The 26373-nt window shown below is 42.1% G+C and overlaps 1 protein-coding gene across 1 annotated transcript in view; it reads left to right on the top strand.

Moving 5' to 3' along the window:
• Window positions 1-26333, top strand: part of MYO5C (myosin VC) — a 150066-nt gene extending 123733 nt beyond the window's left edge. Inside the window, exons 32-41 of the mRNA XM_056572326.1 lie at window positions 3216-3303; window positions 3525-3612; window positions 3705-3803; window positions 11827-11981; window positions 13071-13160; window positions 14378-14528; window positions 14605-14887; window positions 16672-16846; window positions 18756-18836; window positions 26052-26333. Of these exons, the coding sequence (XP_056428301.1) occupies window positions 3216-3303; window positions 3525-3612; window positions 3705-3803; window positions 11827-11981; window positions 13071-13160; window positions 14378-14528; window positions 14605-14887; window positions 16672-16846; window positions 18756-18836; window positions 26052-26204 (1363 nt within the window). The 3' untranslated portion in view covers window positions 26205-26333. The remainder of the gene's footprint in view (window positions 1-3215; window positions 3304-3524; window positions 3613-3704; window positions 3804-11826; window positions 11982-13070; window positions 13161-14377; window positions 14529-14604; window positions 14888-16671; window positions 16847-18755; window positions 18837-26051) is intronic.
• Window positions 26334-26373: the final 40 nt, after the last annotated feature.

The following is a 26373-nucleotide window of genomic DNA, read 5'->3' as shown; positions in this document are numbered from 1 at the left end:
TTAAACTTAATTTGCCATGTCTGTGCCCAAGCCTCCTGCTTCCCCAGATCCTTCTGTAATATTATATATTGTCATCCAAATATAGAGATCCTACTCTGTAATTAACTGTAATTATCTTCAAGGTCATTAAAAAACATATTGAAAAGAAGTGGACACAGTACTGACCCCTGTGGTACCCCACTAGTAATTGTCACCCAACCAGAGTAAGCTCCATTGATCCTCTGCTTCCTGTCATTGAGCCAGTTGCTAACCTATTTACATCTTTCCTCCTCTAGTCCAAGCATCCTCATTTTATGTACTAACCTTCTGTGCCGCACAGTATCAAATGCCTTAGAAAAGTCCAGAGATATAACATCCACAGCTTTAGCCCGATCCAATCTATAAATTACCTCCTCATAGAAGCCGATCAGATTAGCCTGACAGGACCGATCCTGCATAAAACATGTTGTTGCTGTGTTAGAAGGTTATTTTTGAGATATTCCAGAATAGCATCTCTCAGAAAAGCTTAAAAAATCTTACCCACAGCAGATGTTAAACTTACAGGTCTATAGTTCCCAGGATCCATTTTTGAATAGTTTTTTATTTATTTATTTTTGCATAAAAAATTGCCTCTATGTGCTTGCTGATGCATGGAAAAACCAACCACAGCTTATCTTTTATTTTACCAGAGCAATTTGAAAAATGAAAGCTGAGCTGTGATTTTTGCCTTCTACAGATACCACCCAGAAACATTGAGAAATGTATTCTATGATGGCCGCTTTTCAGTAGACGTTAAATGAGTTATCCAAAGCCTTATGAAAGATTTATTACGGTATCACTGACCAGATCGCCCATGTACTCATTGCCTCAAGAATTTCTAGCTGTCGTACCCCCGAAGGCCCTCAGAAACATCTATTTTACTGACTTTTTATACCTATTACTTATTTTTTTTTTGTTTTCATTTAACACTGTATGAACATAGCCTTAAAGGGGTACTCCACTGGAAAAAAGTTAAACAGATTTGTAAATTACTTCTATTAAAAAATCTTAATCCTTCCAGTACTTATCAGCTGCTGTCATGATCTGCAGGAAGTTTTTTTCTTTTTGAATTTCCTTTCCGCCTGACCACAGTGCTATATGCTGACACCTCTGTCCATTTCAGGAACTATCCAGAGCAGGATAGGTTTTCTATGGGGATTTGCTCCTACTCTGGACAGTTCCTAAAATGGACAATGGTGTCAGCAGAGAGCACTGTGGTCAGGCAGAAAGGAAATTCAAAAAGAAAAGCACTTCCTGTGGATCGTACAGCAGCTCATAAGTACTGGAAGGATTAAGATTTTTTAATAGAAGTAATTTGCAAATCTAATAAATATAGGAGAAACAGATAATGTCCGGCACAACCGCGGAATACTTGCTAAGAGCTCCCCCACTGTCAGTCCATACAATTCCGCTTAATGCAGTAGCTGCGATACTGGGAGTGATCTCGGGTATGCTGGCGGTGGTGCGATCAATTAGTGCACAAATCGCATAGGCAATATGGTAATAGTAGAAGAAGGATGCCCTCACCGCAGTAGCAGGTACAAAACTTCTTATATATTTAGGACCGGTGAAGAGACATAAAACCAGCGTGTGGAGGGCAGGGAGTGCAGGACGCCACCGGCGTGACGGTAACAGCCGTTTCACCCGCGCATGCTTCTTCAGGCCACACCTGTCAGTGACGCCAGGACAGGTAAATACCCGCCCTGTGCCGCGTCACTGATCAGGTGTTACAAAGAGATCATGTGATTAAAACCATGATAAAAACATTAGCACAGGTAATGCAAAACAGTATAATAATTACAAAAATATATAATAATTACAAAAAAACTCCAAAGTCAATCTTATCATTAAGGCCCAGGGGCCCCTGGGCCATAGTGCGGAGTATCCAGACCGCTTCGGCTTTAAGCAAGCGTTTTTTTCTATTCATACCCTCTACTACTGGGATTTTTTCCAGACCGAAAAACTTTAGGGATGCAGGATTACCTCTGTGCGATTCATGTAGTTGTTGAATCACACGGGGAGAACCCTTCATTGATTTCAATGAGTATAAGTGCTCACGGAACCGTGTGTGCATTGGGCGAGTGGTACTGCCCACATAAAACCGCCCGCACTGACACACCATTGCATATACCACAAAACTGGTGCGGCAGCAGATAAAGTCCCTAACTGTAATATCTACACCCCCCAGAGTATAATTAGGTCTGACTAATAGCACCACTTGCACCACTTGCAATATGTTTTTATCATGGTTTTAATCACATGATCTCTTTGTAACACTTGATCAGTGACGCGGCACAGGGCGGGTGTCCTGGTGTCACTGACAGGTGTGGTCTGAAGAAGCCCGCACGCACGGGTGAAACGGCTGTTACCGTCACGCTGGCAGCGTCCTGCACTCCCTGCCCTCCACACGCTGGTTTTATGTCTCTTCACCGGTCCTAAATAAATAAGAAGTTTTGTACCTGCTACTGCGGTGAGTGCATCGTTCTTCTACTATTACCATAATTTACAAATCTGTTTAACTTTCTGGCACCAGAAATTTTTTTTCCCAGTGGAGTACCCCTTTAAAGGAGTACTCCACTGCTAGACATCTTATCCCCTATCTAAATGACAAGGGATAAGATGTCTGATCGCGGGGGGTCTCGCTGCTGGGGCCCCCGCGATCTCCCGCAGCACCCAGCGTTCTAAACAAATGTCGGGTTCCTGCGGCAGTGGTCTTGACCTCACAACCATGCCCCCTCGTAACATTACGCCATGCCCCCTTTATTCATGTCTATGGGAGGGGGTGTGGTGACATCACGGCCTCCGGCTCCGAGCATTCTGGACAAAATGTTCAGAACACTGGAGCACCGGAGTACCCCTTTAAACTGTGCAAAGTGTGAACATAGCCTAATTTGAAAAGAATTGGAGAAATGCTGAATCCCATTGTTGTTTGAACCCAACATTCCTGATGTGTACATTCTAATAATCTTCTAATGATTTATGGTAGTTCTGCTTGGCTCGGACGTTACAACTGTAGCAACCTGGCTGACATCTACAGATCTATAATAAATGTAGATGTTTCTTTTATATGAGCCTTTAGTCTGAGTAATAAAATGGCAAACTGTTTCCACCTTTGTAATGTATTTAGTATAAGTACCTATCTTTTACTGTATTTGTACAAGAATAGCAAAGCATGACTATCATTTCTATTATTTCAGGCTCAGGAGGAAACATACAGAAAATGAAGAACTGAAAGACAAGGACGACAAAGATCATTTGACAGAGAAAAATGAAATATATATTGAGGTATAGTTGTCTGAATTCTTTATTTCCTACATAAAAACCATACAGAGGAAATGTGGTATTACCCAAAACAGCCAACAGTGTATCAGATTCTGGGCGATATAGACACCATCCTATTGTCTTCTCTGAACTAAATATTCCATTACAACTATGATGTTGTAAATAGAGTTAGTGTATTGTATTAGAAGCATCCATTTACATACCCGCATCTCTCTCTTTACAAGGATTATGAAGAACAGGTGGATAAAAAGGATAGAATTATTAAAAAACTCCAAGATCAGATCAAAGCTCTCACAAAGAACATGGATACAGGTACATGTTTTATAGAAGGCCTACTCTGATATAGGTGTATCTTACAAAGGTTGTAATATTGTTATTAATATGAGAAAAACATTTTTTTACAGAAAACCAAACAAATGTGCCCAGTGTTTTTAAGGACTACTTGGGAATGCTGGAATTCTCACCGGAAGATGAAGCTAAACTCATTAGCAATCTAATTCTGGGTACGTACGATGATGTATGTTTTAGTAATATTTATATTTGTATCTTAGAAAACAAAAAAATGAAATGTAATCTGTCATCAGTTTTGCTCTCTCAAAAACCGCTGGCAGCCTCGTATTGGGGACTGGAATAGGAGTGAAAACATATGTAGGGTTCTGTTTATGTTGACTGGGTGACTGAGAAATACATCTTTAAGTGTCCTGGCACTGCCTTCACATGTGCCCAGAATACAGACCCTATTGCCTAGTGTCTTCCAAGCTCCTTCTCTGAGCTCTAGGTGACAGCTCTAGAGTCCTCTTAGGAGACCACTAGAGCTGTCACTCATATCTGATAGAAGAGGCCAAGAAAATGCTCTGGGCACTAAACATGAGGCGTCCACCTACTGGCCACTTACTGCTGACTGCTGATTCCCTGTAAAAGATAAATGGGTTGCCTTACTATGGCTTCATATTCTGTGCTGGTACAGAACATGTTGAGATGTTTGCATTCAGTGCAGTGAGGAAACAATAAATTTGTGGGTCCCCCTTGCAGTGACATAGTGGGGGGGGGGGATCTAAGTAGGGGCCCCCTAGGCCTGAAGGTATCAGTAAATAAAAAATATTATTTTTTGTATAGAATGCCATATCAAAATTGTATGCCACTGCCATCTATCTGGTCTGGCAGACAGTAGCCACCTCTGGTCACTGTTCTAAAGTGGCCACGACACAGCCCGAGCTGCTGAACAACATTACTCACCTGACCTGTGTTTCCATTAGGCTCAGGTGCAGGCAGCGTCTCGGCAGGAGTAACCCTTTAATAGCCATCAATTTTAAAATTTTCCACCTACAGGCCCATATGGCTTGTTTCTTTGCACCACCAATTGTACTTTGTAATTGCATCACTCATTTTACCACAAAAGCAAAAAAAATTATTTGTTGCAAATTTTTGGGGCTTCCTTTTTATACGCAATGCACTTTGGACTTTATGGTACAAAATCTATCTATAGCCTTAACTCCATACAATTACAACCATTCACAATTTATATAGGTTTTGTTTTATTTAAATTTTTTACTTAAAAAAAAAAAATTTACTTCCGATACGTTTCACGGAGCAGGCTTTGTCCTGGACAAAGCCTGGTTGGCGAAACACGTCGGTGGTGTGGTGGGTAACTGGGGTCAGTGTAACACCACTTTGTGTTTATGAGACTTACTCTGCATTACTAGTGCTTACAAACACTATCTGCTTATATGCTCTTTGACATATAACTTGTGCACTGTTCACTTTATTCAGTATAATTGTGGTTACATGGGCTTATGATTCGGTGCAATATAATGGATCGTATGAGTGGCTCTCATCTTTTATATGTGTATTGTTCATCCATGATCCCAGCCACTATCTTACTATGTACTTTTTTACCCTTCTGTTTTATCTGATTGTTATTTGTTATATGCATGCTATATAGGGCTCACTACCTGCAATCCCGAAGAGTATTATCCCCCCCTCCCGAGTACCCACACTTTTTCTCTATGCCCAATGCTCTATATGTACTTTTTATGAACCGTATGTCTTATCTATATATATATATATAAAACTCAACGTGTGTGTATGTGTGTATGTATGTGTGTATGTTCCACAAAAACTTCCAAACGGCTAAAGATATTAACATGAAACTTGGCACACATGTTACTTATATGTCAACAACAAACATAGGCTAGGTGATTTAACCCTTACTCACCCCCATTTGCCAGGGGCGGGGTTTATGTTTAAAGTCCTATACAAGTCTATGGGAAATATATGTTACTGCATAACTTCCAAACGGCTGGAGATATTTCGATAATACTGGGTCACATGTTACTTATATGTCCACTTAAAATATAGGATAGTTAATTTAACCCTTAACTACCCCCATTTGTGAGGGTTGGGGTTTTGTTTAAAGTCCCATGCAAATCAATGGGAAATGTATGTTCCCACATAACTTCCGTACGGCTGGATGGGAGGTCAGGATAGGAGGTCAAGATGGGAGGTCGCGATAGGAGGTCAAGATAGGAGGACAAGGTAGGAGGTCAAGATAGGAGGACGGGATGGTCGGGATAGGAGGTCGAGTTAGGACGTCGGGATATGAGGACCGGATATGAGGTGGAGATAGGAGGTCGGGATAGGAGGACGGGATAGGAGGATGGGATAGGAGGACGGGATAAGAGGTCGAGATAGGAGTACGGGATAGGAGGTCGGGATAAGAGGTGGAGATAGGAGGACGGGATAAGGGGGTTGAGATAGGAGGACGGGATAAGGGGGTTGAGATAGGAGGACGGGATAGGAGGTCGGGATAGGAGGACGGGATAGGAGGAAGGGATAGGAGGTCGAGATAGGAGGTCGGGATAGGAGGTCGGGATAGGAGGTTGGGATAGGAGGACGGGATAGGAGGTTGGGATAAGAGTTCGGGATAGGAGGTCGGGATATGAGGACGAGATGTGAGGATGGGATATGATGACAGGATAGGAGGTCAGGATATGAGGACAGGATATGGGGTTGGGATATGACAACAATATATGAGGACGGGATATGAAGTCAAAAGCTTCCTCCTTTGTTTATTTTCCTCCCCAACAAGGATTAGGAAGGAAAAACCGGGCAACGCCGGGTACTCAGCTAGTATATATATATAAAACTCAACGTGTGTGTGTGTGTGTATGTATGTATGTGTGTATGTTCCAGCATCATATAAAGATATTAACATGAAACTTGGCACACATGTTACTTATATGTCAACAACAAACATAGGATAGGTGATTTAACCCTTACTCACCCCCATTTGCCAGGGGCGGTGTTTATGTTTAAAGTCCCATACAAGTCAATGGGAAATATATGTTACTGCATAACTTCCAAACGGCTTGAGATATTTCGATAATACTTGGTCACATGTTACTTATATGTCCACTTAAAATATAGGATAGTTAATTTAACCCTTAACTACCCACATAACTACACATATTACGGGTCAGGATAGGAGGTCGACATAGGAGGACGGGATAGGAGGTCGACATATGAGGACGGGATAGGAGGACGGGATAGGAGGTTGAGATAGGAGGACGGGATGGGAGGTCATGATAGGAGGACGGGATAGGAGGACGGGATAGGAGGACGGGATAGGAGGATGGGAAAGGAGGACGGGATAGATTGACGGGATAGATTGACGGGAAAGGAGGACGGGATAGGAGGACAGGATAGATGGACGGGATAGGAGGACGGGAAAGGAGGTCGGGAAAGGAGGTCGAGATAGGAGGACGGGAAAGGAGGTCGAGATAGGAGGACGGGAAAGGAGGTCGAGATATGAGAACGTGGTAGGAGGACGGGATAGGAGGTCGGGATAGGAGGTCAAGATAGGAGGTCGGGATATGACAACAATATATGAGGACGGGATATGAAGTCAAAAGCTTCCTCCTTTGTTTATTTTCCTCCCCAACAAGGATTAGGAAGGAAAAACCGGGCAACGCCGGGTACTCAGCTAGTTGATAATAACGTAAAGTGATTTTATCTCTACTCCACAGTCTATATAGTGGTTTGTTCTCCCTTTTTGGTACATTATATTGTTTTATACCACTTGACCCATTTTGTATATATAACAATGCACTCACCTTTAACCTCCTGAATAGGTGATTCTTATATTTTAATAGTTTGGATATTTATGCGTGCAGCAATACCACAAATGTTTATATTATTTTATTAGAAAATATAATTTTTTTTATTTTACATCTTACATGAATATTTGCACCTACTTGGAGCAGAAAGGTGTGAACTCCACTGCGCTCCTCTCTGGTGGGACAGATGTTACCTTACTGGCAGGGGCGTAGCTTGAAACCACAGGGCCAATTGCAAAAAAAAACTACCCTGGGCCCCCTTACCCCCCAGGATGGACTGGAACCAAAAATAGGCCCAAGTATTTTAGAAAAAGCAGCAGATTTTTTTGGCGGGGGTCCGACTGCTATACAGATATTGCATAGCTACTACTCCCATCATGCATGAAGAGTCTCAGGCATTATGAAAGTTGTAGTTTTGTTAGAGCTGGAGAGCCACAGGTTGGGGTGCAGTGTCACCCATTATCACTGCTGAACTTACAAGTGACTACAGCAGTGATGGGACAGTCAGGAGAATGCACAATGATATCAGTGACATGAGTGGCGTCTTCTCTGTTGTCTTTCCTTTTCTTCTTTATCTGGTCCAGACGCCAGGACCTCTTCCTGCTACATCTTCTCTGCAGAGTCTGACACCTGGACATCATTGGCTCCTCACGTTGTTAGCAGATACTCATCCTCTATATAAATACAATAATCATTATAACCCTGCCAGATACTGTACCCCCTGAATATAATACTGCCACACACTGTACCCTCTGAATATAATACTGTCACACACTGTATCCTCTGAATATTTTACTGTCACACACTGTATCCTCTGAATATAATACTGCCATACACTGTACCCCTGAATATAATACTGCCACACACTGTACCCTCTGAATATAATACTGTCACACTCACTGTACTCTCTGAATATAAACCTGCCACACACTGTGTCCTTAATAATAATACTGCCACACACTGTTTCTTCTCACTTCAGCTGAATAACACCACTGCATTATCCTTCAGTCCCTTTTGTCCTCCTCCAGGCTCCTCTGTCCCCCCCCCCCCCCCCAGACACCCTAAGTCTTCCTCCCGGCTCCTCTGTGATACATACATCTATCATACACAGATCTATCATACATACACAAATCAACCATATGCACACACACCTATTATACACACACACACACATCTAGCATACCCCCCCTATTCTCGCTCTCCCCACCCCGCAGATCACTTTGCTGGAGATCAGTGCCAGGTGCTGAGGATGTAGCTGGGTCAGAGGCAGCAGACTCCGATGCTGGTAATCGTAGGCCAGGATGAAGTGTGAGGCAGTGGAGGCTTCTTCTGTGTACCGCCCTGGGGGTGACTAGAGGATATAGCACAGCTCTAGGGGTGACTTAAGGCTATAGTGTAGCTCTGGGGGTGACTAGAGAATATAGTGCAGCTCTGGAGGTGATTACAGGATATAGTGCAGCTCTGGGGGTGACTAGAAAATATAATGCAGCTCTGCGGGTGACTAGAAGATATAATGCAGCTCTGGGGGTGACAAGAGGATATGATGCAGCTCATACCATACATATACATACATCTATCACACACACACATCATACATACACACACATCCATGCATACATACAAACACACACCCATCATACATACACACACATTCATCATACACACACATCTAGCTCTCCCTCCCCGGTCTCCTCACCCCACAATCAACGCTACTGGAGATTAGTGCCTGGTGCCGAGGATGCCGCAGACATTGATGCTGGTACTCGCAGGCCAGGATAAAGTGGTAGGCAGATCCTTCTGGGCACCTCACTGACGGGGATGTAGCAGGGTTAGAGGCAGGGTCACCTCAGGGGCTTGGAGCAGATGTGCTTGGCTGTGCGGGGGAAGGCCTATTCCAACTCCCTGGCCTTTCTGGCCCACCCATGCCCTGCGTTGGCCGAACTTTATTTAAAAAAACAAGGGCTAGCAGTAGCGGGTTCCCCCAGACTGGCTGAGAGCCCCTACCTAAAGGGGGCCCCCTCACTACGCCACTGATTTAGTGACGTATTGCTTTAAATGTCCCTATTCTCAGTTATAGCGAATGCACTACAGGACACATCTTAGTGCCATCCATTTAGAATTAAGGGAACACTAAGATAAAACATCCTAGATCTGAATGAATGAACTAATCGTATGAAATACTTTCGTCTTTACATAGTTGAATGTGCTGACAACAAAATCACACAAAAATTATCAATGGAAATCAAATTTATCAACCCATGGAGGTCTGGATATGGAGACACACTCAAAATCAAAGTGGAAATCCACACTACGGGCTGATCCAACTTTGATGTAATGTCCTTAAAACAAGTAAAAATGAGGCCAAGTAGTGTGAGTGTGGCCACCTCGTGCCCGTATGACCTCCCTAAAATGCCTGGGCATGCTCCTGATGAGGTGGTGGATGGTCTCCTAAGGGGTGTCCTCCCAGACCTTTACTAAAGCATTAAAGCAAAGCTTAATGCCTTCCTCTTGCAGGAACTGCTGACACACTCCAGTCACATGAGGTCTAGCATTGTCTTGCATTAGGAGGAACCCAGGGCCAACCACACCAGCATATGGTCTCACAAGGGGCCTGAGGATCTCATCTCGGTACCTAATGGCAGTCAGGCTACCTCTGGCAAGCACATGGAGGGCTGTGCGGCTCCCCAAAAAATGCCACCCCACACCATTACTGACCCATCGCCAAACTGGTCATGCTGGAGGATGTTGCAGGCAGCAGAACATTCTCAACGGCATCTCCAGACTTTGTCACGTCTGTCACATGTGCTCAGTGTGAACCTGCTTTCATCTGTGAAGAGCTGGGGGCGCGAGTAGCTAATTTGCCAATCTTGGTGTTCTCTGGCAAATCTGCACGGTGTTGGGCTGTAAGCACAACCCCCACCTGTGGATGTCGGGCCCTTATAGAGTCTGTTTCTGACCGTTTGAGTGGACACATGAACATTTGTGGCCTGCTGGAGGTCATTTCGCAGGGCTCTGGCAGTGCTCCTCCTGCTCCTTCTTGCACAAAGGCAGAGGTAGCGTTCCTGCTGCTGGGTTGTTGCCCTCCTACAGCCTCCTCCATGTCTCCTGATGTACTGGCCTGTCTCCTGGTAGCGGCTCCATGCTCTGGACACTACGCTGACAGACACAGCAAACCTTGCCACAGCTTGCATTGATGTGCCATCCTTGATGAGCTGCACTACCTGAGCCACTTGTGTGGGTTGTAGACTCCGTCTCATGCTACCACTAGAGTGAAAGCACCGCCAGCATTCAAAAGTGACCAAAAAATCAGTCAGGAAGCATAGGAACTGAGAAGTGGTCTGTGGTCACCCCCTGCAGAACCACTCCTTTATTGGGGCGTCTTGCTAATTGCCTATAATTTCCACCTGTTGCCTGTTCCATTTGTACAACAGCATGTGAAATTGATTGTCAATCAGTGTTGCTTCCTGAGTGGACAGTGTGATTTCACAGAAGTGTGATTGATTTGGAGTTACATTGTGTTGTTTAAGTGTCCCCTTTATTTTTTCGAGCAGTGTACTTAGTCTACATGTCCAAACAACACAACTGCAACAAAACACCCATAGACAGAGCCCGTATACTGCCCCATTTGGTAGTAGGTCCACATATAGTAGTAACCTCTTGTATTGCTCCCCTGCAGCTCACTGTGCTCTGATCTCCATGGCTCATCATCTCTGAAATCTCAGTGCAGGTAGCATCATTTAAAGACGCTGCCCGCACCTGAAGTCCCAGCTGAAGTGACAGAGGAAGAGGCCACTAGCTCTGTCCTGTCGCTGTGTACTATCAACTATGTGTGCGTCTTAAGGTCACATACACGGTGGAAAGCCGCACTTGTCAGCAATTTCCAGACGCCCACCCTCCTTCCCCTGCTGGCCCTGTCATGAGCATTATGCCCCCAATACAGATACCAGGTTCAGAGTACATCCAGAGGCTCACCTGTGTAGTGTCATTCTACACACTGGGTGTAGTCTAGGGTTCCCACCAACACTATTTTCTAAGAGGATCTGCACTGCACTCACTGAACAGCGGGAAGGTAGGATAGTATGGTAACAACCCTTAGTTGTTTTTTGAGATCATTAAGATCTTCATCAATGTGATGTAATTTAATCTAGATGAAAATGCGTTAGGGACCCACTACGTACAGGTGGCTGTGACGTGGCTTGCGGGCTTGCACTTAATAATTATCAAGCACACCAAGAACTTGTTAGTTTAATAACAATAATTTTGCTGAGAAGCCTATGATCGCTGTGCATGTTGTAGTTGTGCGGCCATGTCTGTTTGTTTCTCTATTTGAATTTTCAATCTAAATTATTATGTCAGTCACTGTAGCTGTGTCTTGTAACGCATGATGTTTTTATGTTTTTCATTATGGCAGATATTAAACCCAGAGGCGTTGTGGTGAATATGATACCAGGACTTCCAGCTCACATCCTCTTCATGTGTGTTAGGTACGCCGACTATATCAATGATGCAGAGAGAATTAAATCTTTGATGAATGCCTCTATCAGTGGCATTAAACAGGTTATAAAGGTGAGATATACACCAATTCCTAAGGCTCTGTTATATTGCTTTAAGTTAAAACTTTCATCTCTATCTGTAACTTACTTATACTCTTCAGTTGTTTTCCACTCTTTGTTTGAAAAGAGATGTCCCAGCATGTCATTAGTAGTGTGGGACCAAGGAGACAGTGGTAGGGACTGTAATAGAATTGTAAGATAAGGTTCACACCGTTTCTACTATAGTTTTTTACATAGACTCAAATGCAAATTGTAGAAATTGTGGACACCTTTCCTGTACTGGCTCTACATTTCTCCAGGATTAGCCACTACAGGAAAATTGTGGGACTTCATGCCACACAGTTAAGCATAAAATACATAGTCGGGTAGAGTTTTCCAAGGGAGGAGCTGCCCACAATAATGCCTATAATTCCCTCATGGGACAAATTGACCCTTTAAATGTGTCTGTTAAGATCTGCCAGTCTTTTATTTAGACCCATTAATAACAAATCCACCATGTCATAGCTCCTGGATTTCTATAGCTCTTCAGTGGAGTCTTCAGGTGAGTCTGGCCAAACTTATGTACATTATCTATAGCAATTATGTTTCCAGAGGTCCTTAATATGTCTATATAGCAGTGTTTTCTCTATTCCTACATATTATTTAACACTATGGATCTGATTTACTAAGAGTGGAGTGGAGTTTTTTTTTGTGGGTTTTAATTCCCTACAATTTTTCCCACGGTATTTACTAAGGTTTCCCTACATTTAGCATTTTTCCCGACATTTAGCTTTTTTTTTTTTTTAAACATGCTCTGATCTGTAGGGTTTTCCTCAGCTCAAATCCACCACATTTTCTGTGGAAACCTTAGTAAATATGTTGGGTTTTTGTGAAAATGTTGGGGACACGCCCTTTCTGGTGATCACGCCACCTTTCCCAATGGTCTTGCCCCTTTTTCGGGTTTTCTAAGTAAAATGGAGAGTTGGTCGGGTTTTTTTCAATTAAATGTTTACAAAACATGTCGGGTTTACAATAGTACAGTAAATCAGGGTCTATGTGTGCACCATCAGCATTTACTATATGGGGATAGATAAATATTTTTTTTTCATCTGAATTATTGTAGGAACACGCAGATGATTTTGAAATGTTGTCTTTCTGGTTATCCAACATCCACCATTTCCTCAACTGTTTGAAACAGTACAGTGGAGAAGAGGTAAGTTACACCTTGGTTATGCAAATATGTGCTTGAGATGTGATGTGAGTGAATAAGAACTGTTACTGTACAGCTCAATGGTCCCATCTCAGCTGAACTGTCTGTTGGTTGATATACACCTGTGCGAGCCACATGGGACTTTGTAACAGTTTTTTGTTCCTTTTTTGTACTGAGGTTTTTAATAATGTTAAATTATAAACATACTGAGAATTCTGCCTATATATTTAACTAGACTAATAATAAGTGACACTGCTTTTATTAAAGTGCAGACTAGTGTTTGCTATGTTATTTTTTTGTTATTTTTAATAAATGAGATTTCCAGTCAGCTGGAAGTCAGCTACATGTCAATCAGACATCAGATAAGGGAGAAATATTGACTTGGGGATTTAAAGGGGTACTCCGGTGGAATTATTATTATTATTTTTTTATGAAATGGTGCCAGAAAGTTAAACCCGTTTGTAAATTACTTATAATAAAAAAAATCATAATCCTTTTAGTACTTTTTAGCAGCTGTATGCTACAGAGGAAATTCTTTATTTTTTGAATTTATTTTTTGTGTTGTCCACAGTGCTCACTGCTGACACCTCTGTCCGCGTCAGGAACTGTCCAGAGTAGCATAGGTTTGCTATGGGGATTTTCTCCTGCTCTGGACAGTTCCTGGACAACACAAAAAAAAAAATATATAAAGATTTTCCTCTGTAGCAAACAGTTGCTAAAAAGTACTGAAAAGATTAAGATTTTTTTTAATATAAGTAATTTACAAATCTGTTTAACTTTCAGGCACCAGTTCATTTAAAAAAAAAAAAAAGTACCCCTTTAAGTCTGTACAGTTGACCCATTATATTTAAACTGCTTGTTCTGGACCTTAGCAAATCTTATCCATAAGCTGCATAAAAAATTTGCCTTTTACAGCTGATTTCACCCATTTCAATGAATATGGATAAATCCACAGTAAATCCCAGACAACATAAGCATGTAAAATCTACAGCAGAAATCTCTGGCTGATTTGCAGTGGGGAAACCCAATGCATGTGAATTAGCCCTAAGTGTCAAACATTACATAAAGAAATATGGTATTTCTAAGGCTCACAATCTGGTCTTCAAAAGCAGTAGGACCACAATGTGACTACCAGGAAATAATAACACATTGTCCAAAACACAGTCTGTATTTACAGGTATTTAAAGGGAACTTATATACTTCCAATATATTACTTGCAGGAGTTCATGAAATACAATGTGCCACTTCAGAATAAGAACTGTCTGAAGAATTTTGACTTGTCTGAATACAGGCAGATTATCAGTGACCTGGCTATTCGTATCTACCACCAGTTCATCACTGTGATGGAGAATAATCTCCAGCCAATGATTGGTAAGGGAATACCCTAATAAAAAACTAGTAGAAGAAATAGTCTTATTGTACTAAACTAACATATATTATGTTCTAGTACCTGGAATGCTAGAGTATGAAAGTCTCCATGGGATATCAGTAGCGAAGCCTACAGGATTCCGAAAGCGTTCATCCAGTATAGACGATACGGATGCATATACTATGACTTCAATACTCCAGCAGCTGAGTTATTTTTACACAACCATGTGCCAGCATGGCATGGACACTGAACTTCAAAAGCAGACAGTAAAGCAACTATTCTTCCTGATTTCCACCGTCACTCTCAATAGTCTTTTCCTGCGCAAGGACATGTGTTCTTGTAGGAAAGGAATGCAGATAAGGTACGAATGTCAATTGTTTCAAATGTAAATACCAAAAACAATTGTGAGAAGCATATGAGCTGGTATCACCTGAACCAAGTTTTTAGATACCTGAAGTTATTTTCTCATATAAATATAATATTTTTAGAACTTTTGTTCATATAGAATTGAGCAACTGTTTCTTATTCTCAAATATCTGTTTTAAAGAAAAATTCTTTAATAAAAAAACAGTTATAAAAAAAAATAAAAAAAAAAATTGAGCAACTGAAAAAAACTGCTTGGAAATCCCTCAGTACTTGGTTGGTCTGTCTTCTCCGTCCCCCCAGCCGCCACAGAAGGAGCATAATTTCTATTCGTGGGTTGAGTCTGGAAGACACATTCAAGTGAATAGTTGAGCTGCAAAACCAGACAACCCCTGAAATGTAATGGTAATATTTCTGAAAAGCTTTATAATGTCATACAACCCCTTTCATTTTTTTTTATTTTAGTCACATTCAAAACCTTAGTATTCTGAATCCATACATATGAATACCACCTAGCTACTAAGGACCAATGGTCTCTGCAATAAATAATAGTTATGTAAGCAATATGATTTATTAGTTGGTCAGTTATGGATCTAAGATTCAGATTATGACTATTGGACCTTGGCAGTGCAACAAACTAGGGACCCTTCGTCGAATTCCCTTGGTAAATTACCTTACACAACATAATATTTACATTTTAGTGATTCTATAGACTATGTTTAATGAATCAATATGTATTTCCACAAAGACACTGATAAAAATAGAGTTCTTTATAAATACACAAATAATTAAATATTTGATAGAAAATAATCAAAGCAGCTTTGTTTACTAGTGCATACTGTATTAAGCAGAGGTGTTACACTCTTGACAATTAATATGAACCATAAATTCATCCAGTTCCTGTAGTAAGGGATAGTCTTGTGTATATTATAATGCTTCCCATTAGGAAAGAGCTGGGCCATAAAACAGTCACATAGGTTGTCTGCATATGTGCAACCATGTTTTAGACAAAGCTATGAAGAATTGTATGCCAGCTACACAACATTGCTATTTTGCTAGGCAGTAGTTTTATCTCCGTTCAATTAACATTTCAACTTTAAAGCATACCTGTCAGATCCCACAGAAAAAAAAAAATATATGTTACTCAGCACCTAATCCTGACCATGTACATCTCATTTTGATGCATATATCACCTATATTTATTATAAAAATCCCTCTTTTCATTAGCTCACAGTGTTAGAAATCCTCTCGGGGAAGGGGGCGTGTCTGTCCCTTGTGGTGGTGGGAGGTGATTGGTGGGTCTGCTCTTGCAGCCTTGTCCATGAGTCATCTTTTGTCCATGACTCATGGACAAGCCTGATACTGCTGCAGGACTGGTTAGTGTCACATTAGGTATGGGGACCCTTGTGGTGGTATTTTCAGGAGCCGTTTTCTTTATTAAAGATTTAAAAAAAATTAAACAGCCATATTGCAAAAGGTCATTAATTTTCATCTGTAAGAACATATAAAATGTTTTTGGATCTGACAGTGCCCATTTAAGGGTAGAGTCACATGTAGTGTAAATGCTGCAAATTTTCAGCTACAGATTTTCTGCAGATTTTTTTCTGCAGCATGTGGATGAGATGTTTTAAATCTTATCCACATTTATCTACTGTGTGACCCTACTCTATGGAAACCTAATGCATTTCAATGGGCTGCTAGGTTGCTCCATTTGCTAATTTCTATCCATTGCAACCTGACTTGCTATAACATTTCCCATACATGCTTTTATTCATTATCTAGATGTAATATAAGCTATCTGGAAGAATGGCTACAAGGAAAGAATCTGCATGGAAGTGCAGCCAAGGAAACCCTAGAACCTCTTTCCCAAGCAGCATGGTTGTTACAGGTTAAAAAAATCAAAGATGAAGATGCCAAAGAAATATGTGAGCGCTGCAATGCCCTTACTACAGTCCAGGTAATGTTAGCCTTAAGTTCTCTTACTATTATTTTTATGATTTATTTTTCATAATGCCCCTGGTTCCAGGGCACTGTACCTATGATAAAGGGTTAAAATATAGTGGGCGTGAAACAGAGAAAATGACAGGCTGATATAGATAAAGAAAGGGCCTTGCCCATGAGGGCTCACAATCTACAAGGAGTTAGGGACAGTTAGTGAGGGAGACAGCTGGTCATCTGTGAGCAGTTATGGAAGCCAGTCATTTATAGGGCAGTACAGTGGCAACAGGGTAATTGTAGGTTGTATGCTGTCCTGAAGAGAGGGGTTATAAGGTTGCTTTAGAAGAGCTTAATGGGGTAGCGAGTTCCAGTGTTTGGGGGAAACACAGTAGAAATCTTGGAGAACGTTGTGTGAGGTGCAGACAAGTGAAGAGCACAAGTGGAGGTCTTGAGTTGATCAGGGATTAGATGAGGGGTGGTATCAGGAGATCAGGTCAGGGATGTATGAATGGGTTGTGGACAGCCTTTTATGTCATGGCTAACAGTTTAGTATAGCCAGTGAAGGGTCTTTTTTCTTCTATAAAAATGTAAAAGGGGTTAATAGTGTTAACTACCAGATGCTTTAATAACATTAAATTGTTCCTCACCACAGCCCCAATTAAAGGGCACTACAGTAAGATAATACATGGGTATATGGTGCAGATTATTTCCTGTAGTTAAAAGATTCTATTATTTAAAGTAGGTCCTAAAACAGACTTGCAGCCTTTACTCTTTCCAGTGCTGCAGCCCACTCCTGGCCCCACTGTTAGTTCTCTGAGCAGTCATATTTTATCCCCTGACCCAAACAGCCAACCATTGCACAGTTGTTACGCCGAGCGCTCCGGGTCCCCGCTCCTCCCCGGAGCGCTCGCTACACTTCCCTCACTGCAGCGCCCCGGTCGGTTCCACGGACCCGGGGCGCTGCGTTACCACCTCCGGCCGGGATGCGATTCGCGATGCGGGTAGCGCCCGCTCGCGATGCGCACCCCGGCTCCCGTACCTTACTCGCTCCCCGTCAGTTCTGTCCCGGCGCGCGCGGCCCCGCTCCCTAGGGCGCGCGCGCGCCGGGTCTTTGCGATTTAAAGGGCCACTGCACCGCTGATTGGTGCAGTGGTTCCAATTAGTGTTTACACCTGTGCACTTCCCTATATCACCTCACTTCCCCTTCACTCCCTCGCCGGATCTTGTTGCCCTAGTGCCAGTGAAAGCGTTCCTTGTGTGTTCCTTGCCTGTGATTCCAGACCTTCTGCCGTTGCCCCTGACTACGATCCTTGCTGCCTGCCCCGACCTTCTGCTACGTCCGACCTTGCTTCTGTCTACTCCCTTGTACCGCGCCTATCTTCAGCAGCCAGAGAGGTTGAGCCGTTGCTAGGGGATACGACCTGGTCACTACCGCCGCAGCAAGACCATCCCGCTTTGCGGCGGGCTCTGGTGAAAACCAGTAGTGACTTAGAACCGATCCTCTAGCACGGTCCACGCCAATCCCTCTCTGGCACAGAGGATCCACTACCTGCCAGCCGGCATCGTGACAACAGTCTTATTATGATCCTTTCTCAAAAACTCCTTCTACTCCTTCTAGTTTAGATAAATACTATAGGTTTTTGGCCTATTCGCTGGTATTTTGTAAAAATTCTGTTCTATGTATTGTTGTAAAGTCATTCCTTAGTTGTAATCTCAGCGATGACAGACTCTTCGTGGAACCCTTTATTCTTGGACATCTATCCATTCTTAGTGATTAATGGATAATATTTTCCCCCACTGTTATACTTCTTTGTGATGTTGTACTTTATGTGACTTCTTATTCTTACTACTACTTATTATTTAAACGCTACACCCCAACTATTGGAATGTTATTTCATTGCCTTGTAATCTTTATTATTCTATTCCAGATTGTTAAAATACTGAACTCATACACTCCCATAGATGATTTTGAGAAGCGAGTAACACCCTCATTTGTTCGTAAGGTTCAGGTAAGACTTGCAATGTGCAGAAGACATACTGGTTTACCATTTTATCAGGGGATATTTCATCAACCTCCTTTTTATTTTGCCTATTAGCTGTACAGTGGTCCCTCAAGTTATAATATTAATTGGTTCCAGGACGACCATTGTATGTTGAAACCATTGTATGCTGAAACTATAACTCTATGGAAACCTGGTAATTGGTTCTCAAGCCAAAAAATGTCATCCAAAAATAGGAAAAAGTGAGGATTAATGAAAAATAAGTAGATAACTAATATAGATAAAGCATATAAAAGTAGGAAAGAGCTGCTGGGAGCTGTAAATCACTGTCTATGTCAGTGTTTCCCAACCAGGGTGCCTCCAGCTGTTGCAAAACTACAACTCTCAGCATGACCGGACAGCCGTTAGCCGTTGGCTGTCCGGGCATGCTGGGAGTTGTAGTTTTGCAATGGCTGGAGGCACCCTGGTTGGCAAACAATGGTTTATGTAGAGGACAGGAGCTTCTTCAGGGTCCTATACAGTACACACAGTGTCCCAAATGGAGCCGCCCTTACTTGGTGTCCAAAGGAGCAGCTAACCTTTGGAGCAGGTAAAGAGTACAGAACTTGTAGTTCTTCCCTGTACTGTAGGGGGCGCTACCAGACAGCCAGTCAGTGCATGCCCTTCAATAATACAGGTGATTTACCAGTAAAATGCCCATTCTGATTGGTCAGTTCCTCCATTTGTGACACGTTTCACAGATCTGGACTGTCCGTACATTGTATGTTGAGTCTGGTTTCAAGTTACAATGGTACAGAAAAAAACATTGTATGTTGAAACTATTGTATGTTGAGGCCATTGTAAGTTGAGGGATCACTGTATGTACTAAGGAGCTATAATTTTACCTTTGAATTCAATGATGCTGTTACAATAGACTAGTAGGTGAGAGGTTTCACAATACAGACGAAGTTCTGTACATTAGCTGGGAAAAGTGGAGTTGCTTTGTGATGTTTTGTGCGGTGAGGGACTGCTGTAATGCTTCTTTGACTTTAGTGATCAAGTAGTTTAAAGGGGTATTCCAGGCAAAAACTTTTTTTGATATATCAACTGGCTCCGGAAAGTTAAACAGATTTGTAAATTACTTCTATTAAAAAAATCTTAATCCTTCCAATAGTTATTAGCTTCTGAAGTTGAGTTGCTGTTTTCTGTCTAACTGCTTTCTGATGACTCACGTCCCGGGAGCTGTCCAGCTCCTATGGGGATATCCTCCCATCATGCACAGCTCCCGGGACGTGACATCATCATTGAGCAGTTAGACAGAAAACTTCAGAAGCTAATAACTATTGGAAGGATTAAGATTTTTTAATAGAAGTAATTTACAAATTTGTTTAACTTTCCGGAGCCAGTTGATATATATAAAAAAAGGTTTTGCCTGGAATACCCCTTTAACCCCTTAAGGACCAAGGGCGTACAGGTATGCCTTTGCTCCCTGGTACTTAAGGACCAAGGGCGTACCTGTACGCCCATGGGAATTTCGGGCCCCGCCCGACCGGGGACCGGGCCGGGGTGACTGCTGATATCTATCAGCAGACACCCCGCGCAAATGCCGAGGGGGGTCATCAGAATTCACACTTGCGATTTGCGGCTATTCCGGGTCATGCGGGTCTATAGTGACCCGGTGACCCGGAAAATAAAGGGAATCGCGGAGGTCCTAGACACCCACGATCCCCCTGTAGCGATAGGAGTGAGGTGGCAGAGGTGCCACCCCTCCTATCTCTGCTATTGGTGGTCTAGACACGACCACCATTAGCAGATCGGGGGCGGAGGGGTTTACTTTCAGTTTCCCCATTCTGCCCACCCACAATAGGCAGGGCAGGACGGGGAAACCGACAGGGACCGGCGCTGAAGATCCACTTACCCATCGCCGACGTCAGTGGGCGACGATCAGCAGCGGCAGTGGGCGACGATCGGCGGAAGAAGAGGACGGCGACGCAGCTCCCTGGATCCGACGGAAGCCGGTGAGTTACTTAGCAACATCTGGAGGGTCTCTAAACTGTAAGCCTCCAGATGTTGCAAAACTACAACTCCCAGCATGCCCAGAGAGCTGTTTAGGCTTGCTGGGAGTTGCAGTTTTGCAACAGCTGGAGGTCTACAGTTTGAGACCACTGCACAGTGATCTCTATACTGTGCACCTCCAGATCTTGCAAAACTACAACTCTCAGCATGCCCACACAGCAGTTTGCTGTCTGGGCATGCTGGGAGTTGTAGTTTTGCAACATCTGGAGGTCCACAGTTTGGAGACCACTGTGCAGTGGTCTCTAAACTATAGCTCTCCAGATGTTGCAAAACTGCAACTCCCAGCATGCCTAAACAGCAAACAGCTGTCTCTGCATGCTGGGAATTGTAGTTGTGTACCTCCAGCTGTTGCATAACTACATCTCCCAGCATGCCTTTCGGCGATCAGTACATGCTGGGAGTTGAAGTTTTGCAATAGCTGGAGGCACACTGGTTGGAAAATACTGAGTTAGGTAACAGAACCTAACTGAAGGTTTTCCAACCAGTGTGCCTCCAGCTGTTGCAAAAGTACAATTCCAAGCATGCACGGTCTGTCAGTACATGCTGGGAGTTGTAGTTTTGAAACAGCTGGAGGTTTGCCCCCCCCCCCATGTGAATGTACAGGGTACATTCACACTGGCGGGTTTACAGAAAGTTTTCTGCTTCAAGTATGAGCTGCGGCAAATTTTTCGCCGCAGTGCAAACTCCTAGCGGTAAATTCACTGTAAACCTCCGCCAGTGTAAACGTACCCTAAAAACACTACACTACACTAACACATAATAAAGGGTAAAACACTACATATACACCCCTTTACACTGTCCCCCCAATAAAAATAAAAAAACGTATTGTACGGCAGTGTTTCCAAAACAGAGCCTCCAGCTGTTGCAAAACAACAACTCACAGCATTTCCGGACAGCAACTGACTGTCCAGACATGCTGGGAGTTTAGCAACAGCTGGAGGCACCCTGTTTGGGAATCAGTGGCGTAGAATACCCCTATGTCCACCCCTGTGCAATCCCTAATTTAGTCCTCAAATGCGCATGGTGCTCTCTCACTTCAGAGCCCTGTCGTATTTCAAGGAAACAGTTTAGTGCCACATATGGGGTATCTCCGTACTCGGGAGAAATTGCACTACTAATTTTGGGGGCTTTTTTTCCTTTTACCCCTTATGAAAAAGAAAAGTTGGGGTCTACACCAGCCTGTTAGTGTAAAAAATAAATATTTTTTTTACACTAACATGCTGGTAATATCCTTTACTTTTTATTTTCACGGGTGGTAAAAGAAAAAATAAATAAATAAATTTGTAACTCAATTTCTCCTGAGTACGGAAATACCCCATATGTGGGCGTAAAATGCTCTGCGGACGCACAACAAGGCTCAGGAGTGAGAGCGCACCATGTACATTTGAGGCCTAAATTGGTGATTTGCACAGGGGTGGCTGATTTTACAGCAGTTCTGACATAAACCCAAAAAAATAAATAGCCACATGTGACCCCATTTTGGAAACGACACCCCTCACGGAACGTAACAAGGGGTATAGTGAGCCTGAACACCCCACCGGTTTTTGACAAATTTTCATTAACGTTGGATGGGAAAATGAAAAAAAAAAAATTTTTTCACTAAAATGCTGGTGTCACCCTAAATTTTTCATTTTCACAAGGGAAAATAAAAAAAAGCCCCCCAAAATTTGTAACCCCATTTCTTCTGAGTAAGAACATACCCCATATGTGGATGTAAAGTGCTCTATGGGTACACTACAATGCTCAGAAGAGAAGGAGCGCCATTGGGATTTTGAAGAGAAAATTTGTCCGAAATTGAAGGCCACTTGTGTTTACAAAGCCCCCATGGTACCAGAACAATGGACCCCCCCCATATGTGACCCCATTTTGGAAAATACACCCCTCATGTAATGCTATAAGGGGTACAGTGAGCATTTACGCCCCACAGGTGTCTGACAGATTTTTGGAACAGTGATCCGTGAAAATGAAAAATTTAATTTTCCATTTGCACAGCCCACTGTTCCAAAGATCTGTGAAACGCCAGTGGGGTGTAAATGCTCACTGCACCACTTATTAAATTCTGCGAGGGGTGTAGTTTCCAAAATTGGGACACATGTGGGGGGGTCCACTGTTCTGGCACCACGGGGGGCTTTGTAAATGCACATGGCCCCTGACTACCATTCCAAACTAATTCTCTTTCCAAAAGCTCAATGGTGCTCCTCCTCTTCTGAGCATTGTAGTTCGCCCGTAGTGCACTTCAGGTCAACTTATGGGGTGCCTCCATACTCAGAAGAGATGGGGTTACAAATTTTGGGGGGGGGTTTCTGCTATTAACCCTTCCAAAAATGTGAAATTTGGGGGGAAACACACATTTTAGTGAAAAAATTTTTTTTTTTTTTTACATATGCAAAAGTCGTGAAACCCCTGTGGGGTATTAAGGCTCACTTTATTCCTTGTTACGTTCCTCAAGGGGTCTAGTTTCCAAAATGGTATGCCATGTGTTTTTTTTATTTTTTTGCTGTTCTGGCACCATAGGGGCTTCCTAAATGCGACATGCCCCCCGAGCAAAATTTGCTCTCAAAAAGCCAAATATCACTCCTTCTCTTCTGAGCATTGTAGTTCGCCCGTAGTGCACTTCAGGCCAACTTATGGGGTACCTCCATACTCAGAAGAGATGGGGTTACAAATTTTCGGGGGTATTTCTGCTATTAACCCTTCCAAAAATGTGAAATTTGGGGGGAAACACACATTTTAGTGACATTTTTTTTTTTACATATGCAAAAGTCGTGAAACACCTGTGGGGTATTAAGGCTCACTTTATTCCTTGTTACGTTCCCCAAGGGGTCTAGTTTACAAAATGGTATGCCATGTGTTGTTTTTTTTTTTTTGCTGTTCTGGCACCATAGGGGCTTCCTAAATGCAACATGCCCCCCAAAAACCATTTCTGAAAAACGTACTCTCCAAAATCCCCTTGTCGCTTCTGAGCCCTCCTGTGCCCGCCGAACAATTTACATAGACATATGAGGTATGTCCTTACTCGAGAGAAATTGGGCTACAAATATAAGTATACATTTTCTCCTTTTACCCCTTATAAAAATTCAAAAATTGGGTTTACAAGAACATGCGAGTGTAAAAAATGAAGATTGTGAATTTTCTCCTTCACTTTGCTGCTATTCCTGTGAAACCTCTAAAGGGTTAAAACGCTGACTGAATGTCATTTTGAATACTTTGGGGGGGTATTTCTAATATGAAGACCCTTCAAATCCACTTCAAACCTGAACTGGTCCCTGAAAAAATGAGTTTCAAAATTTTGTGAAAAATTTGAAAATTGCTGCTGAACTTTGAAGCCCTCTGGTGCATGAAGCCCTTTATGATGCAAACATAAAGTAGACATATTGGAAATGTCAATTAAAAAAAAATATTTTGAATATCCATTTTCCTTACAAGCAGAAAGCTTCAAAGTTAGAAAAATGCTAAATTTTCACATTTTTCATCAAATTTTGGGATTTTTCACCAAGAAAGGATGCAAGTTACCACAAAATTTTACCACTATGTTAAAGTAGACTATGTCTCGGAATCAGAATGATAACTAAAAGCATTCCAGAGTTATTAATGTTTAAAGTGACAGTGGTCAGATGTGCAAAAAACGCTCATTCCTAAGGAGTAAAATGGCCTGGTCCTTAAGGGGTTAAAGTATATACTTGTCTTTACCCACTGACATTTGACAGAAGATGAATAATTGATTTTAAGCCAGTGGGTTTCGGTGAAAACACAACATTTTACTGAAAAGTTTGAACACTGAAATGCAGTAATGTCACATATTTTGTAGATAAATCATACTTACTATGACTCCCACAGAAGCAGTCAAGTTGTCTTCTATATTGTGTGCAGGTGCAGTAAACATGGAGACAACCCTCCAAGTGTGGCAGAATGTAAAGTAGAGTTATCCTGCCATGTCCCATCATTCTTTTCACTCACTGATGACTTAAAGGGGTACTCCGGTAAAAAAAACTTTTTTTTGTTAAATCAACTGGTGCCAGAAAGTTAAACAGATTTGTAAATTACTTCTATTAAAAAATCTTAATCCTTTCTGTACTTATTAGCTGCTGAATACTACAGCGGAAATTCTTTTCTTTTTGAAACACAGAGCTGTCTGCTGACATCATGAGCACAGTGCTCTCTACTGACATCTCTGTCCATTTTAGGAACTGTCCAGAGCAGCATATGTTTGCTATGGGGATTTTCTCCTATTCTGAACAGTTCCTAAAATGGACAGAGATGTCAGCAGAGAGCACTGTGCTCGTGATGTCAGCAGACAGCTCTGTGTGTCAAACGGAAAAGAATTTCCACTGTAGTATTCAGCAGCTAATAAGTACAGGAAGGATTAAGATTTTTTAATAGAAGTAATTTACAAATCTGTTTAACTTTCTGGCACCAGTTGATTTAAAAAAAAATAAAAATAAAAAAAAAATAAAAGTTTTTCACCGGAGTACCCCATGAACAAAGTTTCTTAAACATATTTTTTTACCAGGTGCAAAAAATCTCTTTAGTTTGTAGATTGCCTTATGTATATAAGAGTAAATGTTTGTTACGCTTGCCAACTAACTGCCTTAGAGGCATAAGAATGTGGTCGATGAAGCTTTGTTACAGGAAATATTGCATCAACTTACATAATGTTTCAGGTACAGGTGGGCTGCTGTGGACCTTAGAGGTGCCATATATAGGAGTACTATACTAATGTCAGAGATATACATACTAGTTATCTGTGGCTTAGATTACGAATGATAAACTTCAGTGAATATGGGCAAAATTGACCTATTTATGCCATTTCCATTGACACTTATTGGAGAACAGTTTCGCCCCACATCGAAGTTACACTGCATGACCTGCATGACTTTGGTTATTTGCTGCATTGTGGGTCCCCCGATTTAAAAAGTACTCTGGTCTCCATTTTTGGTGACTCGTTTGGTTGTCATTTTGTTACCAGGAATATAAGATTAAAAATAACCCTTGCAGTGTAGGCAAAACCCCCAACCAAGGATATGAAATCTTTGCTGAACTACATTCCACAGTTTGGCATTCAGTCTGAGATGACCAATTTTTTTTTTAGAAGGGATCTTAAATATTTTATTTATAAATATATTGTAACTATTATTTTATAAAAATATACACTTTTATTTTTTTTTCTAGTCCATGCTAAGCAGTCGTGAAGATGGGTCACAATTAATGGTGGACAGCAAATACCTCTTTCAAGTGACGTTCCCATTCAGCCCATCTCCTCATGCGCTGGAAACCATCCAGATTCCCAGCAGCCTCAAGCTTAGCTTCCTTAAGAGAATCTAGAATATGCACAGGCTCCGGGCGCAGAACTTGTACAACCCTCTCTGGATAAACTGCCTACTGTTCTATATTTAGATACTTTGTAATGTTTGGATTGTAAACTTATCATTATCTCATTGTTCCATGGATTTATTAGGTAAAAGGTTCTTGAGGAAATACACAGTAGAAGAGC

This window comes from Hyla sarda, chromosome 4, assembly GCF_029499605.1.
Source record: "Hyla sarda isolate aHylSar1 chromosome 4, aHylSar1.hap1, whole genome shotgun sequence".
Classification (NCBI taxonomy): Eukaryota; Metazoa; Chordata; class Amphibia; order Anura; family Hylidae; genus Hyla; species Hyla sarda.
This window is presented reverse-complemented; position numbering and strand designations above follow the sequence as displayed.